The sequence below is a fragment of the Papaver somniferum genome, chromosome 2, assembly GCF_003573695.1.
Source record: "Papaver somniferum cultivar HN1 chromosome 2, ASM357369v1, whole genome shotgun sequence".
Lineage (NCBI taxonomy): Eukaryota > Viridiplantae > Streptophyta > Magnoliopsida > Ranunculales > Papaveraceae > Papaver > Papaver somniferum.
This window is the reverse complement of record NC_039359.1, coordinates 29,503,576-29,523,024: the sequence shown is the minus strand read 5'-3', so window position 1 is coordinate 29,523,024 and position 19,449 is coordinate 29,503,576. Positions and strand designations below refer to the sequence as shown.

General features: G+C 34.5%; 1 protein-coding gene across 1 annotated transcript; it reads right to left on the bottom strand.

Moving 5' to 3' along the window:
• Positions 1–4,339: 4,339 nt before the first annotated feature.
• Positions 4,340–5,153, bottom strand: LOC113347240 (barwin-like). Its single transcript, XM_026590853.1, has 2 exons — positions 4,851–5,153; positions 4,340–4,712 (listed from the first exon to the last, which is right to left on the bottom strand). Exons 1-2 carry the CDS (start codon positions 5,118–5,120, stop codon positions 4,539–4,541), a joined length of 444 nt encoding a protein of 147 aa, XP_026446638.1. The 5' UTR covers positions 5,121–5,153; the 3' UTR covers positions 4,340–4,538.
• Positions 5,154–19,449: the final 14,296 nt, after the last annotated feature.

Here is a 19,449-nt window from a genome sequence, read left to right as displayed (position 1 = left end):
GATGCTACATTTTCTCTAAATTCAATTAATTGTTCATGGATGAATACCAACTCCCATAAGAAAGAATGAGTAGTGACTTGTGTAGAAGCAGAAAAATTTACAGTTGCATCGAAGAATACCTTTAAACACTTCACAAGACCTCTAGCATAAGCCCAATCTTCTGCATAAGGAGCATGAGTCTTTACTTTCTTTTTCTTCTTCTTATTTACCTCTTCTTCCATATCCTCAACCTCTTCATCTTCTTCCATATCCTCAACCACTTCTTCCAAGATATCATCACTAGCTATAGCTTCCTCAATATCAGCATCACTTGGTAAAACAGATTCCTTGTCTTGCTCAAAAATAAACCTCTCTTGAAAGTCCTTATCAATCTGTGCTAACATTGCAAAAACTTTTTCATATCTTTGAGCAGCTTCTAACATCAAGTAAGTGCTATTCCATCGAGTGTATACATCTAAATTCAGTGCTTTCTTATAATCTACCTTTGCTAGGGAAGCACATTGTTTAAACTTTTCATACCTAGAAGGAGAACCAAGAACATATTTTACAACTGACCTTATCCTTTTAACAGATTCATTAAAGAGTCGTACTGCATCTTTTATGACAAGAGCAAGAACATGGGCTGAACACCTCACCTGATAACAATAAACAAATAATCAAGAAAAATTAGTCATAACTCATAAGATGCATGTGACAAATTCCAAAATAAATTAATGATGTGAAATGAGAATGTTACATGTAAATATTTAGCTCTGATTGGTGATCTTGTCCAGCTAGTAACAACTTGCTTCAGATGATCCATAGCTACTGTGTTGGCGCTGACATTGTCTAGAGTGACACCAAACACATCTTTTAGACCCCAATCTTCCAAACAATCCACCAACTTCTCACCGATTGCAATACCTGTGTGACCTTCAACTTGACAAAACATGAGTATTCTCTTCTGCAGTTTCCAGTCCTGATCAATGTAGTGAGCGGTTACACAAATATAATTAAAATTATTTGGTGATGTCCATGTGTCAGTTGTCAAAGATATCCTCTGCTTAGATGTCAAGAAGTAAGTTTTTAGGTTATTCTTCTCTTCTACATACATCTTTAACATATCCCTATAAATTGTCATACGTCCTGGAACCTTGAACCTAGGTTGTGCCTCTTGCATCAATGCCACAAAGCCTGACCCTTCTACTTTTCTAAAAGGAATTTCATCCTTAATTATCCACTCAACAAGACGCCTTCTTAACCTATCATAATTGTAAGTATGAGCAATAAGTTTACCATCCTGACCTGGTTTTGGGGGTGGCATCAACAGAGATGGTTGTCCCTTTTCTTTCTTCCTGTTAGGATTCTTTAGACATCTATTCAAATGCTTTCGCAATCCAGAAGTGCCATTATTGTCATTGTGAGCTTTGTATTTATTGTGGCAATAACGGCATTCAGCCCATTCATCATCTATCCTAGTCATTTCCAACCAAACAGATGATCTCACTCTGCCGTGCTTCTTTTTGCTATCACCAACTTCAACTGCTTCAGCTCTGCCTTTACTTGTTGGAGTTGCAGTTTCAGATTCATTTGTGTGAGATGCAGCTTGAGAGGATGATCCAACTTCTGTTTGTTGAGTTGTACTTGTAGTTGGAGTTGCAGTTTCATTTGTAGTTGGAGTTGCAGTTGATGTGGTCATCTAACAAACATAAAACAGAACCAATTACATTCAGATTATACCAACATTCATTATAGAGTATTAGAAACAAATAATAATCAACCAATGGTATTATAATATGGTCATCTAGCAATGCAGTTAATGATGACTGAGCACTATGATGACTGAAAGAGTTCAAGTAATCTTTCACACTTCTTATTTTAAGGTTCAAGTAATCTATCAATCAGATTTAGGAGCCCTATATCTTGTTAGCTGAGCACTATGATGACTGAAAGAACTCATCATTTCCCCACTCATATCCCTGACTACAACGAAGATGACTGAAAGAGTAAAATTAATGAAATACAAGCTAGTTTACATACTCTGAAGTACTTTAAGTCTTTAATGGGTATTTTGTAACACCTGCTGCCCTGAAACAAATCACGATCCTTAAGCGTTCAGCGGTTCAGCCTGAAATTCATTTATAGTTAAAGAGGAAATTAACAAGTAAGTAAATTTGCACAAGAAACAGTAGTCAGTAAAGGTTCAAGTAAATTTAACAAGGAATAGATAAACTGCATTGTGATCCATATCAATATGCACTGAACTCTTATTGGTGGTTATCGACCATTAACCCCAAATTTGAGTAGCATCAACAGGTGTTTAACCTGCTGGCACGGCGAAAAGACATCTCTATGTTTATGTGGTGAACCAAATGTAATTTTTAGTCACACCTACTCCGTAAATTAGGAATAACCTTATTCGATTCCTTAATTATTGAAAACAAAAGAAAAAAAGGAACAAAAAAATACATGGAGACCTACATATGTATTGTTATAGTTATATATCATTATTCGTTACCGATTAATCAATGTAAAATGCTTCTTCTAATTTTAGGAATCAATTAAAATCAAAAATTTCTTATTTCATCGAAAGAGAGTAGTAATGTATATGTTGTTGAAGATGAATCTGTTAATTTCATCTTAAGAGTTATTTGTTTCGGTGGATAAAAAGAATACAAGATGTGCATACTCTGAAGTACTTTAAGTCTTTAATGGGTATTTTGTAACACCTGCTGCCCTGAAACAAATCACGATCCTTAAGCGTTCAGCGGTTCAGCCTGAAATTCATTTATAGTTAAAGAGGAAATTAACAAGTAAGTAAATTTGCACAAGAAACAGTAGTCAGTAAAGGTTCAAGTAAATTTAACAAGGAATAGATAAACTGCATTGTGATCCATATCAATATGCACTGAACTCTTATTGCTTGTTTCTTTATATAAGAGTTGAGTAAAAATTGAGCTTACCACAAGCCATTGTGCAGTACTTGAGAACCCCAAAAATCTAATTCTTCCTTCTTCTCTGCTTTGGCCTTTGGACTAATCTTCTCAATATCTGAAAAAAAAAAAAATACAAACGAACTTAGAACATAAAACTGAAATTAGAAAAGGAATTCTACTGAGAGACAATCAGACAAACCAAAACAAAATAAAATGAAAAATAAACCCTAAAAAAATCAATACAACCAGATATACAGTAACCCTAAAAAAATCAATACAATCAAAACTCCTCGGATCATAAAACTGAAATTAGAACCATACCCATGATTTTAACTTCATAAAATCAAAAAGTTTGCTAGAGATTATGTCAAAAAAATCAATATTCAATACGAAAATCAATGTACAATCAAACGATTCAAAGTTTCAAAGCCTAAGGAGAAGAATACTGACCTGAATCCTGATAGAGATGGTGATCCACTGATATTACTGATATTCAATCTCGATTCAAACCCTAAGAGAATCGAGAAACTGATGCTGCCGCTGAGTGAGAAGAAGAGACGAAGAAGAAAGAACTGAAGAATGCTTCTTCATTTTCTTTTGTTCTCGACATCCTATATAGATCTCAACGGCTAGGATTAAAAACCTAGATAGATCTCAACGGCTAATAACAGCCGGTACAAATGGTCCGGTTCAAGTACGGTTCTCCCCAAGAACCGGTGTCTGTACCGGTCTAGTCCGGTTCTCAAATTTCAGAACCGGTGTCTGTACCGGTCAAGCCGGTTCCGGTTCGGTACAAGTCCGGTTTTTCCGGTTCTACTCCGGTTCAGGTCGTGTAGACCGGTTCTTGTGCAGCCCTAGTTATGGATATTATAATACAGTACTTTTTACAAAAGAGTTTGTGGGACGAAAGGACTGTTACATAATTTTTTTCTCGTAGGGTTTAATAAGAACAATTTTTTTTCTCGTAGGGTTTAGTAAGAACAATTCTCGGCAAATTACTTTTTTTGGATACCGACGACCCATGTTGGAGACTCGCCATTCCGGAGCCGAGGGTTTTTGCTTCTTTCTTGGCCCAACTAACTAGCCCATGGTTACGATCATGGTCGAGAACCGAGCATGTTTACTTTTTATTGACTTGGCGTCTAAATTTGACTTGGTCTCTAATTCGGCAGAATTAGATATCGGGCCGTTATGGTTTTTATTTTGAGTCAAATCTGACTCGCGATCTGACTCAAACACAACCCCTTATTTGGACCCATTTGAGTTAAAGAATAAAATGCCTTGATTCATGGAACCAAGCCACTGACTTACATATTTTTGAGTCAGATCTGATTCAAAACACAAATATATGGAGTCAGGTCCAGATGAGTCAGGTGATATCAGTCAGATTCAGACGACTCAGATAAATCAGGAAAAAACAAACAAGATGCAAGTTTTCTAGTACACAATTTAATAAAGTACTTCAATTTATTCATCATATCTCTGTTCCGTTATTTATCCTTTACAACTTCGTATCTGTAATAGTATTGCTTACTTGTTGAGCTTCATAACAGAAATATTTTGGAAGTACAGGTAACTATCCGTTTTGGGCAGCATGCATTAGTCCATCGTTGGGTCATAAAATCAGTCGCCACAATTGACAAATTGATAGTCTACGAACATGTGGCCAGCGTTGTAGCCTTGTCCGTTGGTGTCAATCGGCTTGAAAGCGCCGTCAAAGTCCAAATCCAATCCTCCATTGCTGCATTGGTCAACAATCCTCACAGTTATTGGAGCACCTGTAGCCCTATTTGTTACCTGCATCAACATGAATCCATGTTTATCAAACATTATACGGCACATAAAAATTATATGGACAGGCAAGTATACAAGTGGAAACTATCAGAGGTTCATTGAGTAAGAGATATACAACTAAATCAATACTGTATTACTTACCCTCAAGCACTTGCCACATGATTCTTGACCACGAGGTCCAACTGGACCACAAAAGGCAGTCCAAGGATACTTTTGACGCCATGCGAGAGGCTTATTGGCGTCCCAAGTGGAGCAGTAAGCACTAACTCGGTTCAAGTCCCATCCGTTTTGGGCTGGATTGTAGAAATGGTATGTTGAGCGCACATTAGGAGCAAACTGGCCGTTAGCAATGCCAACAACAGCTGCTGCAAGAAAGACTAAGAAAAGGGTTGAGAGTTCTTTGGTTGCCATACTCTTGGTTTAGTTTTGGTTGTGGAGAATACGGAGTTTAGATGTTTGGTATTTATAGAGATTAAGAAAAAGGATATTCCCATTTTTCATTTTATTCCTCGAGAAAGACTTTGAATGAAAGACTTCACGTACTGATTCTTTTTTGCCCCCTTCTTTCAAGTTGTTTTCGGCCTCTTAATAATCGGCCATAGGATGGGTAAGAAGAACAGGAAGCAAAACTAATCTTGGACTCGTGAAATCGTTCTTGCTTTGGCATTGGTTAATTTCCAAGTGACGACTGTGAACCAAGGCCATGTAGCCACTCGATTAGTCATATTCATAAATGTCTGCCACATGAAGGTTTTCGTTCTTAAACTTAGTTGTTACCCCAAGGACCCACGAATACAATTTTCCACATATAGACAGCAAATTTTCCGGACATCATTGTTTTCTAGAATGCCATCTTATATTTCCTTCAGCCGCAGCATTCCGAATCCATGACTACAAGTCTACAAGTATTTATGAGATGATCGAATTTCTTAACCTATGACTTTTCTGATAATACGTGCAGGCTAGACAGATATAGGTGGCAAGAAAGTTGGTCACTAACAGCACGTTTGTTTTTAGATCTATATAAGTAGAGGGTTCTACATAGAGGTTTACCTCTACCTCTATATGAATACCACTACATAATTTCTCTTAAATTTATGTTTGTTTTACCACTATCTAATAACTCTACATTGGGTAATTAATTTTGTACATTTACTCATTTTACCCTTATAAAATTCAACAATTCCATGCAAATTCATTGATTACTGCTTCAGTAATAGACTTCCGCCACTTAACTACAAAATTCTCGACAACAAGATTTCCCAATCTGAAAGTAAAATGCCCATAAAAACCACGAGAATGTATCATAATAGATTTCCCATCCGTTTGAACAATTCATCATAGTAGGTTATATTGTAATGTTGCAAGAAATAATATCTAAGTGAGTAATTTTGTCAAACGATATGTGCATCCAAAATTCATTTGTATATTTTGTCAAACGATATATGTGCATCCAAAATTCATTTGTATTTCCCACTGATTATGTATTTCTAACTATCAATTAATCAACGATTTCCCTATCAAGCTCATAATTTGTCTATTGTTTTCACCTTCCTGTTCTAATTAATCAAAAACAATGATAACTGAAAATCTAATGTTCAGTATATAATCAAAGTTAATAATAGTAGGAATTACCAGTCATATATATTCTTGGTGATTCATATGCTACAACCGTTAGCACCAAGTGTCGGAACGATAAAACGAAACGAAAATGACGAATGGAAACTGAAACAGACACTTGAGGAATCGCCGGAGAAAATGACGAAAGCTAACTGAAACTGCAACCAAACGAAACTGTTTTATATTTGGTCGAGGACAGAATTTGAAATTATCAAATTTGTGTGAGGGCTGATTGGACATTTCACAGTTTAATACTTCCACTTTAAATGATGTTTTATGATTGTTTTTTCAATAAGTGTAGATTCACAGTGATTTTTTCGGAGTGATATCCCCGCAAGGCACAAAAAATGGTGGGGTCCACTGAAAAACAAAAGCTCACCCCCCATTTTTCTGGTGGGGTCTCCGGGGCTGTGAGTGTCGGAATTCTCGGTGGAGAATTCACGGTGTGCGTAGCATCAGTGTTGTTTTTTGTTCCATAATACTTACTTTTTTCCACAAAACTACCAATAGCACCCTTACTTTTTTTTGGAACTATAAGTTTATTTTTAAATGCACTAATAACAATTAATGTTTGGAGACTTTTCTTAAGGGTATAGATGGAAAATCTTCATATCTCCCCATTTCTTAATCTACGTAAAACTCCAGAAACATCATCTAAAGTGGAACAGAGGGAGTAGTGATTTGGAACCAAGATAGCACCTGATTAGTGATATTTTATTTCCTCTACATAGATAGAGATTTGCCTCTATCTTTATAGAGGTAGTGGAAAAAACAAACATCAAAATTAGTGGGGTCCACCACTATATAAAAGTTGATAGAGGTTAGCCTCTAGACAGAGGAAAAAACAAACATGCTGTAAGACTACTTTATTTTCCTATGATAATCCTCTCGGATGACCGTGGAATTTGGTACGAACTCGGAATAGTCTAGTTGTCTAGACGTTAATTCTTACAACCACCTATTCAAGGAATTGCCTCCACAACCTTAATATAAGATACGTACCAGATATGAATGGGAGACCCTCTTGTGAGACAAGATATGAGAAAGATGTAAACATGCCTAGCTTGGAGCACCACAAGATTAATGTAGGATTACACTTGTAACTTCCAATACAGATCTTCCTTTTCCAGAGGATCAACAATAGCAAAATGAAGTATTTGTCAAATTTCCCTACTTTACTCCTCCAACTTATATTAAACCTCCATGCTAAAAGGTTTTTGTTGTAAATTAAGCATCCGAGAAACTCCACTTTACCTTGAAAAGTAGTCCCATACCTCCCTAGAATATACCTGCAATGTATAAATTGATGCTCAACTGCTTCTCCTTTGCTGCCACAAAACTTACAGTTTGCATCAGCTATAATATTCTTCCAACTTGAAGCATCCCTAGTGTAGGAAGAAAGTTTTGCATAGCTGCCTATAGCATAAAAGAGAGCTTAGGTATTATGTATCCGAGCCAAATCAAACTTGCAAAAGAAGAAGCTTACATATTCGCCGTTTCAGCGTAGTAATTTTTTGCCTTATTCATCATCTGAGTGTGCAGGAAGCGGCCCCATCTAGCCTCCAAGGCTCCAATTCATCCCCAATAAGAGTGATTCTCAAATTAAAATCCCAAACTGCATGTCAGAAGTCAATTCTTTCACTGCAGAGAATTTGTTTTCCGATTTCTTATACAAAAGTAGGGAACTGATCTTGCTTCAGTAACAACCATTTAGCCTGCTTGCCTTGCCAAAATTGAATGGAATCTCCCTTGCCAAGGTTGCCAATATTGTAGCACTGAAAGTGCATTTTTTCTGTTTTTTTTCTTAAACTTACCTTTATCATCGAGTACGTAATTTATAGCTCGCTAATTGAGCGCTCTTTCAATGAAGATTAACATGGTTACACAATCTGCCGAAGCCATGTGATGTGAATATACACCAGTAGAGAAATGTTCTAGCTGAAGCATATGGACGAACAGGTGTGAATCAAGCCAAAGCGAGAGTGCAGGCTCTTGAGTAACTTAAGTGAGAATCCAATACCCAGAAAACTGTAACCACTACAAAGATAATTATAGTTGTTACAATGACCGGTTTTCAAACTTCGATCCAAGCAGGTAAGCTATTAGTTAAACAGTAGCAAATACGATTCCAACACACCACACATTCTCTATATAAAAACAGAGTTTTTTCGAGCGGCGTGGTTAACCGGAGCTTGTGGTTGATTCTGGCCCCACAATTCTAAATTTCAGGAAATTTTTTTGGCACACGAAATATTATTTAGCCAATCACATTTTTGAAAATAATCACTAAAATTATTAAATCTTATTAATCTTGGAAACATAACAATTAGGAATTACCTATAGATCCTATTATAGTGTTCTTAGTTAGTGGCAGGTCCATCCACTAAAGCCCAATAACCAGAGGTCCATAATTAAAAGAAAGAAGAAAAATGGACCCAATTTTTTATCACTTGGTCATGTACACGTGCGAAACTAGGAAAATATTTTCGATAAATGTCTGGATTACCCTTCATACATAATAACGATAAGACTAAATCAGTCACAGAGATTTTCATTTTTATTTTCTCTTTCCACAACTCCAGCTCTGCGTTGAAGATCGAAGAAACTCCATTTGAAAGCATCACCGACGAGTTTTATTGAATGAATCATCAATAAAATCCAACAAACAAGATAAGTTTCATCTATTTTGATTGTTTAATTCGGTCGTAATCCTTGATTTATCAGTTTGGATAAGAATTTACAGAAAAATATATGGTTTCAAAAACCCTAATAGCACTAAATTCACTTTGAATTCCTAACTCGATTCACAATTAGTTTTTAGATCTGTAATCTCATTTCCTTTCCCGGTGATTTAGCTAAAGATTGGTTGTATAGATCTGAGTTGTTGATGTTTGATTGTAGATCCGTGGTTGCAGGATCTGGTAGTACATATATGTCGTACTGATGGTATTATAATTGTTGTATATGTTTAAGATGTGTAAAATCCATCTCTTTGTTTTGAATTTTTCTTGTTTATGAATCTGTTTTTGTAATTGATATTACTTTGATTGGGTGGATTGTCAATTTGAGATAATTTTCCGTTTTTGGTAGATTATTTTTTTCCCAGTTAAAATCATACTTTTTCTTGTTGTTTTAATTTCATAATCAGGAGTACATATGTGATGTACTGAATATAATACGGTCGTTGTATGTCTATAAAATGTGTAACATCTAAATTTTGTGTATATGTGTGTGCTTTGTGTAAAAAAAAAAAGTATCAGTTTGATAATCTAATGAATCAGCATTGGTATGTGTCTTTCTTTTAATTTGGTGCAGGCCTTTGTCGTTGGATTCATGCTCTGTTCTTATTCGGATCTAGAGACTAACATAATTCAGGTAGGTAGCTCTTAAGTTTTTTATTCTGATTATTCTTTTATAGTTGATTCTATTTTCAGTTGATTTTGGGTGTGATCCAGCAGTGCATATATGATGTACTGTTTATATCAGTATGCTATATATGTAGTGCTGCAAAAGAATCCAGCAGTGCATATATGGCGTACTGAAAAAGAATTGTTTTGCTTTTGTTATATTCATTACTTGTTTTGATATGCAATTGATTTTTAGTTTTTGAATCCGTCTAGTGGATATAGGTCGAAGAAGAACGATTTGTCTGTTGGTAGTTTAGTTCGGGTTAGGCGTAGGAATGGATCGTGGTGGCCGTGGCGTATAATGGGATTTCCTGAATTTCCTGATGGTTGCGTCCTTTCTCTGAAGGATCAAACTCCGGTGAAGTTCTTGGGGCGATATAATGCAAACATGTAAGTGTTTCGATATTCTTGTTTATGTAATATTGTTTAGTATGAAGTGTGTTTTAATGGGTGTGCATAATGTATGTACTGCATTCTCATGCGTTTTTAGTGTGTTTTGATGAGAGTGTGTAATGCATGTATTGCATTCTCATGCATTTTTAGTGAGTTTGATGGAGTCCATAATGAATGTACTGTATTATTCCCAGATAAGTATTGTAGAAGGTTTTTGCAGCTTCATTTGGTATAATTTGGCAGTGCGTATATGCTGCACTGCTGAAAATTCAGTTTATATACGCTACACTGACGAGAAATCAGTGTATAAATGTTGCACTCTGTAAAAATCACAGTCTACACTTCATAGAACATTACAGTAGTCTGTTTTTTGCTCCATAACTATTATTCTGCACTAAGCATAACCAAGTAATCCGCTTGGAGTTTTTATACATTTTTTGATCATCTCAGTTGGTCACTTAGCAGGGGGCTCAACAAGACGTGCTAGTTGATATGGTTGCATATTATCTTACAAGCAGAGATTGGTACACCTTATCAACACAACTACGTAAGACTCTTGCTTAAGTTTCTTTTTTCGCATAGAGGAATACCAAAAAAAAAACTAATAAACAGTTTATCTCCTTGCTATACCTTTTTCTCTTAGTATACCAGCACCGTCGTCTATCCGCTGGACAACCCATAACGATTTTAGTTTCAATTTTTAAGTATATTCACTCTATAATTACCCAAGTTGGACTAAGTGAAGTATTGTTCATTATGGGGACATTGATAGGATCCTGTACATATTTTTCTTAACATTAAATCCGTGTTATTATGTTTAAAATCCACTGAAAATATGAGTGCATCCAATATGTACTGATAGTTGTGAAACGAAGACTTGCCTTTCTTAGCATTACACATAGGTTTAGATAGAATTAGTTGTGTTTTGTAACGCAATCACTGTCATGGTGTGAAAGGAAGAATTTTGTTTCTTAGCATTATCCATTGGTTATATGATCTTTTGGGTTGGTAATGGAATTGGCTTATTAAGCAGTTTATGTGTCGGTTCGAGAACGATTTTTTTTTTGGATTATACAGTATGAATTGAGTTTATTCAAGGATGATTTTTGTAGATGTAAAACATGAACTGAGTGTAGGTATACTGTCAATAAATTGGGTGTATAAGTACTGTCAAGAAATAGTTATTTGTTGCCTTCGAAAAATAAAGGACCGAATAAATTGAGTGCAGATGTACTGTCAAGAAATTGAGTACATCATTTATAGACTGGAAAACATTTTGCAGGATTATTACTCTTCGTTAGTTGGTATGGTTTGCTAAACGCCTACACGTCTTAAGAGTTTTCATTGGTAATGGGTGATAAGTGCCTTAAATACATCTTTTGAATGTCAATTTTTTATGCTTTTCTTAGTTATTTCTCTTGTATTTTTGTATATTACGTTTGTTTTATTTTGCAGGCATTTTGGAGTCATGTTACATGAAAGAAGAGGAGAAGAGGCATAATTCATCATTTTGGCTACGCTAGGTGCTAATGGATTTGAAGCCAAGGCAGTCACACTTATTAATCGGGGTAGCCACCTGCTGTGATAAGGGCCAGTCTTATACGCAACAACAACAAAGCTAGGTCCTAATACACTCGACCAGTTCCGCTCATTTCATCTCAGTCTACAACCAAAATACGAAGAGTTTCTACCAAGAGTTCACCGTTGTCCAACAAAGTCGACCAGCAGCTAGTCACGGTTCTTGTGGTCGTGTTTGAGGAGGAAAGGCGTGATCCATAAGCTCAGAACAACACGACAGAGTGAAAGATTAATACCGAGAAACCAGTTGGGAAAGAGTTGTTGTTTGTCATTGATTGGAATGAAGATCAAGGGAGATCAAGACTGGGATCTCGAAGCTGAGAAGGAAATAAAGATTGGGTATTCAATTTTGGAGAGTTTGGTTTGATTTTGAAGTCGTTTTGCTGCCAAGAGAAGGCAGTGAAGAGAAGACAAGTTGCTGCCGTTATGATGATAAGTGATGATGAATGTTTCTGATTTTTGAATGAATTAGAAATGTGGATGCTTGTGTAATTTAATTATTGTCGCAGGGAAGGAGATTGAAAGAGCTTAGGATTCAACATCAAGCTCAGAACTGTATATAAGCAAACTGCACACATGTTGTTTGTAGAAAGGCCGGAAAGAGCATTTCTTCACAGTTTCAAGATCAGCTGCGACCAGCTTAGTATGTCAGATGTAGGAGATGTTAAAAATGCAGACAAGGGATTGTGCAACCAGTATTCACAAATCCAAGTAAGTCTTTTACAGTTATCATCCATGGTTACATTGGTTGTACAAGGGTTCGACCAGACTTTCGACAAGAGTTTGAGGCGAGTAATTAGTGAAGAGGGTAACAGTTCTGCCCAAGTATTGTGTAGCTGCTAGTCTTGGCTCGAGGTTGTGCACAAGGGATGTCTGGCAAAGGCAAAAGCTTGATTTAGAACTTGAGATAAACATGGAAACATTGGTCGAATATTCAAAGATTGGGTTTGTAAAACTTGGACGAAAAACCAGTTAAGAGAGTGAAGCTTCTTGCCGTTGATTTTGATAGTTAACAGTGCAGAAGATATTTACTCGAATTTATCAGTATATAAGCTATGTGTACTCAAATTTGTAAGCAGTGTAGCGAATATGTACTCGATATAATAAAGGTGTAGACACGCATATGTTTGGTAGTAGAGGGTATTATGGTCATTTCAATGTTTTCAATTAATTTTGGACCTCCAGATAAAAGAAAATTCCGGTTGGACCCTACTATAAATAACTATATGGGCCCAGGACCAACCAACAAATTTTTCTTTTTTTTATTAAATCTTATTATTTTTGGAAACATAACAAAACAAATATAAACAACTTCAACATTAGTAAAAAAGAAACGATTTGATCATGATAAAATTAAATAGAATTCAATATGCAATGTTCATCATGATATCATCATAAAATTAGATCAATCATATGAATTAAAAAAAAATGTCTGATGTCCATTTACAGTTTTTGTAATAAAATCCTCCTAATTACAACTCCAAACTACGGGTAAAAGAAAATACTTGCAATAACAGTTTCGGTTGGTATTAAATAACTCAACCATTGATAAAATTTGAATTGACCATTAAAAAAAATACAAAATTTAGATTGATGATTAAAAGAACTTACATGATTTGTGGATGCCACGCATGAATCAAGAAATCTTCTTTCGAGGGATTACAAAAGGGTTTGTTAATCATGTACAAATAAAAATAGTACAACATCATTAGGAGTAAAAATCGCCAAACAATAAAATTTGCAAAGACGGGAAAATAAAATAAAAAATACAATTGATAATGATGTATGGGTTTCAGTATTATTTTTTTTAATATTATTCATTCCATAAAAAAAAACATTTCCATATAGTAGCAATTTGAAAATAATGATGAGTATTTTAGATAAATTTCGATTTACTTATGGTTTAGAGGTATATCTTATTTTAGGTAACCTTAGGCATATCTTTCTTTTTTTTGGAAGCATAGGTGGCGTATCGGCTATATTTGAAATGTAATAATATAAATCGTGTAATGGGATATTTTTTTTCCTTTTTAAGTCCATTGGTTTATATTATCATTAAAACTGCACTATCTACAAATGGTATTTATACGTTAATAACTATAATTTTAGATACTTTTAGATTTACATATTAACATTATTTCTGAAATTAGTCTTATTATAGCTGATTGTCTCCCTATATAAGGCGTTCAACCAAGATTCTCTTTATATGTTTTTTCGTCGCTTCTCTTTCTGTTCGTGTATTTATTTTTCTTTTCATTCCGATCGGGATTGTCATCCGATTTGTGTTTATTGTTTGAGTTGCAGGTATTAAATGTTTAGTCGATTGGCGGTGCTTCTTCGTTGGGGTCGAAAATTGCTAGCGTTTGTTTGTTGGTAACGTACTGTTTGGGGAGGTAAATCTTGGTTTATCATATTATACTTGGTTACATAACAACTAGATCAAAATATTAATTCATGTTCTCTTGATATTTATTTTGGTTTTTTGGTTTGCAGATCGAGGATTTATGGGATGCCAAAGATGCAATCGGGTCGTGATGGCTATAAGTTTGATGTGATTGTCACTTCCAGGTAGTCGGGCCATTATTCTATTTTGATTTGTATCTAGCATCATTCATCGGATTGATTGTTATTTGGTTATGCCTCCATGTTGGCCTTGAAGAGGTAGAGGGTAGTTAATCATCTTCATTTGATCTTTGTTGTATTTATGGAAATTGTGATAGTTGCGGAGGTACTAGGGGTGGTGGTGCTTACTGCTACTCTTTTTACCTCGCTCTATGTTTATGTGTATTTAATGGAATCATTATTAGATTATTTTTTTTTGACTTATTATCTATTCCATCTGCATTTATTTTTCTAATTTAAGCTTCAATGAATGTCCCGCCAGTTCCCCATCGCTCAATTTTTTTGCTTCGTTATAGTCACAGTTCGTGTGTTGCGCCTGCCTCTGCTTCTGGGTAAGAACTACAAGTTATTAATTTCCAGGATTACGGATTGCCAAATTCACACTACCGCTCCTAGCACTGTTGTAAGCGCTCTCCAACATTTTCTTTGTCTGTTTTTATCTATTCAGTGAATTGTGTTTTTTTCTTTTTTTTTGGAAACAAATGAACTATGTTTTTTAAATGACGTTTTAGTTCGATATTGAACATAGTTTAGTAGTGATTGGGGTCTTTATGTACTCTATTGATTTGTGGTAATTGTAACTGGGATAAACAAAAATAATTGAATAAAGGACACTAAGCTAATTTAGTTTATCTGTGCATTAGTATAAAATGATGGCATGGCTCTTTAATTCTGAGATATCTTTGTTGTGATCCATAATATATTGGAAGAAACGGTTTAGTATGTCCTACTCTTCTTTCCGTTTCAAACTCTTCTTTTCATTTCAGAATCAACTATTCTTTTAAGCGATTGTTATGCCTTAAATTAGTTCTTTGTGGTATTTAAGGTGATCGATTTTGTTAGATCAGCAAATTAGTCAAGGACCAAGGTCGTCTTAATCATGTTTAATCATGTGCTTACATTTTTCTTTGAGAGCATGTACATGGAGGGCCGCACATGGTGTAAAAAAATCATGTGATCTTGGGCATGAGTTTCGTTTGCGGAGTCCAGCTTGCACTTGGTATGTGCTATAATATTAAAATGATGATAGTAAATGCATACTCTTCCGGTCTTCTAGCAATTAAGCTTTGGAATGCAGGGAGACTCTACTGAGACTTTGGCTATAATTTATTATTCCATTTAGTTTTCTTGATAGTTCGAACAAAACCAAATTAAATTTTGTTATAGCCATGTACCTTATGCATTTTTTTAGTGGGTTTGGACATTTAATATTAAGATTCTTTGGCTATGTAGTTTATTAACCACTTCCACATACTTAGATGTATTCGTTGCATTTATGCACAGGCAGCACAACCACTGAACAGGATGTTGCGGGTATAATGCACCAGTTCTAACCGTGGCAACAGATCGCCTATTTTCAGCTTTTGCAAAATCTCAGTATTATGAATTGACGACAAAATTAAAGACACAAAGAATTACCAACTTGCATCTAAAGGGATAAAGGGATTTTCTTTAATCTAACCGGTTATGTTGCATCCTATAAAAACCTATTAAAACATTAGTCTAAAAATCATCCCTGTCATTCACATTGAACGAGGCTGACTGGCTGAGTATCTGGGGTTTGGAAAATACAAACGGGTATCTATTTTGAGAGGGATTTATTTAGTCTAAAGGAAATATAACTACAGACTACAAAATGGATCCACAAACGAATTATACAAACAAATTCATTTATTTCGAATCCTATTATAATGGCTCCATAATTTTGGTTTTTAGGGCTCACAAGTTGCCAAAATAAAATGTCATGAAATAGTAATCAACAAAATCCCTTAGTCTAATTTTAGATTAATTGGATTAAGTATGATTCGTGATTAAGTTAGACTTATTTATAGTTAGGATTTGAAAATCAAAATACAATTTATTTTTTGGGAATTTAACATACGGTTGAGAGTCTCCAATTTTCCCAACGGTAACTATCCCAACCGTTAAAAGAACTCAGGTTAAATACGGTTGGGAGTTTATATTTTCCCAACCGTAACTACCATATACTGTTGGAACTCCCAACCGTAGAAAAACTCAGGTTTAAATATGGTGGGAGTTCATATTTTCCCAACCGTATAATTGATTGACGGATGGAAAAACCGATATATTCCAACTGTACGTAATTCTGAAACTATTTCAAAATCTCTAATTTGATCAAATCCAACCTAGTTATATGATCAAAATCAACAAAAAAAACGATGCGTTCGATTCTTACCTAATTGAAGTAATTACTTGCGTAAAATCGATGATTAATCGTCGTTGAAGAACAAAAGAAAAAAAAAACGAAGAAGAAGAAGAGATGATTGAGTAAAAGAAGAGAAGAATAGGCAATATTGATTAGGTATATGTTTAGTTTTTGGATTTAGGTTAATAAATATAATTAAAGAATAGTTCTGTAATTTTGTTATGGGTGAAATATCCCCTTATCCACATTTGGGAAACTTGAATCTATAGGAGCCCCCAAAACCAAAAGCTTGAAACCCCTATGATAGGCTTCTTTATTTAGTCCAAGAGAATATAACTATAGACTATTAAATGAAACCACAAGAATTATGCAAACAAATTCATGTATTAATTCTCTTATGGCACGGACATTCATGGAAGAGATATCATCATAATATAATGGACTAAACAAATTTATAAATTTTAGATGGAAATTGGAAAAGCGCCAACATAAGGACGTGTCAGATGTTTTTTAAACTACAAGCAACGAAATTGTGACTGGCCAGTCGAGCATAACCATCATCTGGTAATGCTAATCACAAAGGTGACATACAAGCCTTCAGAATCCATATCTATTGGGATAGTGCTACTGCATGAGCACGAAAATTGAGGTTCAATAATCAATCACGTATATTCACCACAGACTTGACCAGAAAAAAGATCACCAGAACAATTCATGGTATCTCCTTGGTGAGATTTTTTAGTTTCTATCTTGAAGTTGTGCATAATCTGATAAAAATATTTGCAATGGCCTGGGAGAAATAATTGAAGAAGTAATCTCCTAATAAGCTTCATTCGCCTACCATCACCTTAAAAAAGCTTTAATCCTCTTGATTGTTTACATCCTTAGATGGTTTGAGGGTTCACATGCATTCAACATAAGTAGCATTTCATAATTCAAATAATAATTATTCCAAAATTAAAGTGTATCACAGTCAAGAAAAAGGAAATTTGTGTTGTAATGAAACACACACTCTTCAGTATTTAAGAATCCACAAGTAAACATACAATAATTGTATAAAAATGTGTCATGCACACTGTATATTCATGGTTCAGCATATACACGATATTATAATATAAGTTTTATATAAACAATTCTCAATATATATGCAATTTATTTACAATTATATGCATAAAATTCTGGATTCAAATACGAATAATAAATTACACCGCATAATTGATGGGCACACATAAACAGTAAAATGACTCCGTGTATAACACACCCTGCAACTCAAGGGTACACATAAATTCATTCAATGAATACATATTACATAGGTTCATATTTTATGAAATTTCTATTTTATAGTTGCTGGATACATATCCATACATATGCACACTCAGTATACATATAGTTCATTATATAATATACGGCCTCATCTCATAATTTTGTGGCAATATTACATTCTCTTATTTCATGGGATCTTTTTATCACTTAGGGGTTCATCTTGCATGCAGTTCTAAGGTACATATACATATATATATATACCATATCTATATATATTCATTAAATTTGAATCTTTTTTTTGGTGCGCTGAAATGAAGCACACGCACTCTTGAATATATAACAATCATGAATGCGCATAAACCCTGGGTATACTTAAACAAGGTCCATATATAACTCATCTGCATTCACGGGTAGGAGTTACTCAGTGTGTATATAATTCAACAACAACAACAACAACAAAAAAAATGTGTATATAATTCAAGGGTTTATTTCTTAGTTCTCAGACACACATCCACACGTACAATCGCTCAATATATATATACTTAAGGTTTCAAAAAGGTAACTCTTTTTTTGACGCGATGGAGTCCTTACTGCTTTCTTTCCCTTTCGTTTTTTTACAGTCTTTTGTTCCCACGGATTAATCTTTTCATGATGGTTCCCTCTCTGTATATATAATATACGTTAAAATACGCAAGTTCATCCTACAATATAGTGACACTCTCACATTCTTTTAGTAAATATTGATTTGAGGATTCATTTGGGGATTCATCCTACAGTCCCAAGGTACACATATATACGTGCACTCGCTCGACCTATATATAATCACTTAATTTGTGTCCTAATTGTTTATGGAGCCCGAAGAAACAAACACTCTCATAAATACATACAAATATTGTAAAGATAATTGATACCAAGACAATATATTCACGGGTTTAGGAAAAAAAGCGATATTATGATTAACGAGATTCATGGGTTTAAATACACTCGATTTACGTGGGATTCACTTACATATCGTATATGTGAAACTCTTGATTTATTTTACGTTAGGTCACTTTCATATGAAATTTATTTAGGATTGTGCAGCGAGAAAGAAAACAAAAGAGGTCACTAAATTAAATAAGAAAATCATTGCTCCATGTAAATTTTATCTTAGTAAAACACCAATGATTTATATCACGCTGACTAAACAAGTTCATCAAACTGTTGAACGATATTTTTACTTTGAAGATATGATGTATGACGATCTCGATGACCCTTCTATTAACAATGTAAAAGTGCACAACAATTAGGTAACCAAAAGAAGTAAAAATAAAAAAAAACGAAAAAAGTTTGAGATGAATTTCTTTAATGAATATCGAAACTTAGAAAAGGATTTGAATATCGAAACTTAGAAAAGGATTAGAAGACATTAACTACAAATACATAACATTTTTTTTTCTGTTTTGCATTGAATATTTATTTGTTTATTGATTATTTTATTAAACTTCATGGTCATGAGCTTATTATTCCTGGTTTTATTACTTTTTAATACTCTTATTTGTTTCTTAATTTTCTTTCATTGAAAGATGAGAAGCAATCCCGTGCATCACGGGCGAAAAACTAGTTCATTTCAAAAAGAGAGTATACCATTGTGATGGTCCAAAAAAGTTGCTTAATTAGTACATACATAATTTAAGGGAAACCAAGCTTA

What these genes read in the sequence shown, in the direction of transcription:
- LOC113347240 (XM_026590853.1), bottom strand. Translation starts at nt 5,120, where the DNA reads ATGGCAACCAAAGAACTCTCAACCCTTTTCTTAGTCTTTCTTGCAGCA. An exon ending in CATGTGGCAAGTGCTTGAGG is followed by an intron (nt 4,713 to 4,850) that starts GTAAGTAATACA and finishes ATGTTGATGCAG; the next exon opens with GTAACAAATAGGGCTACAGG.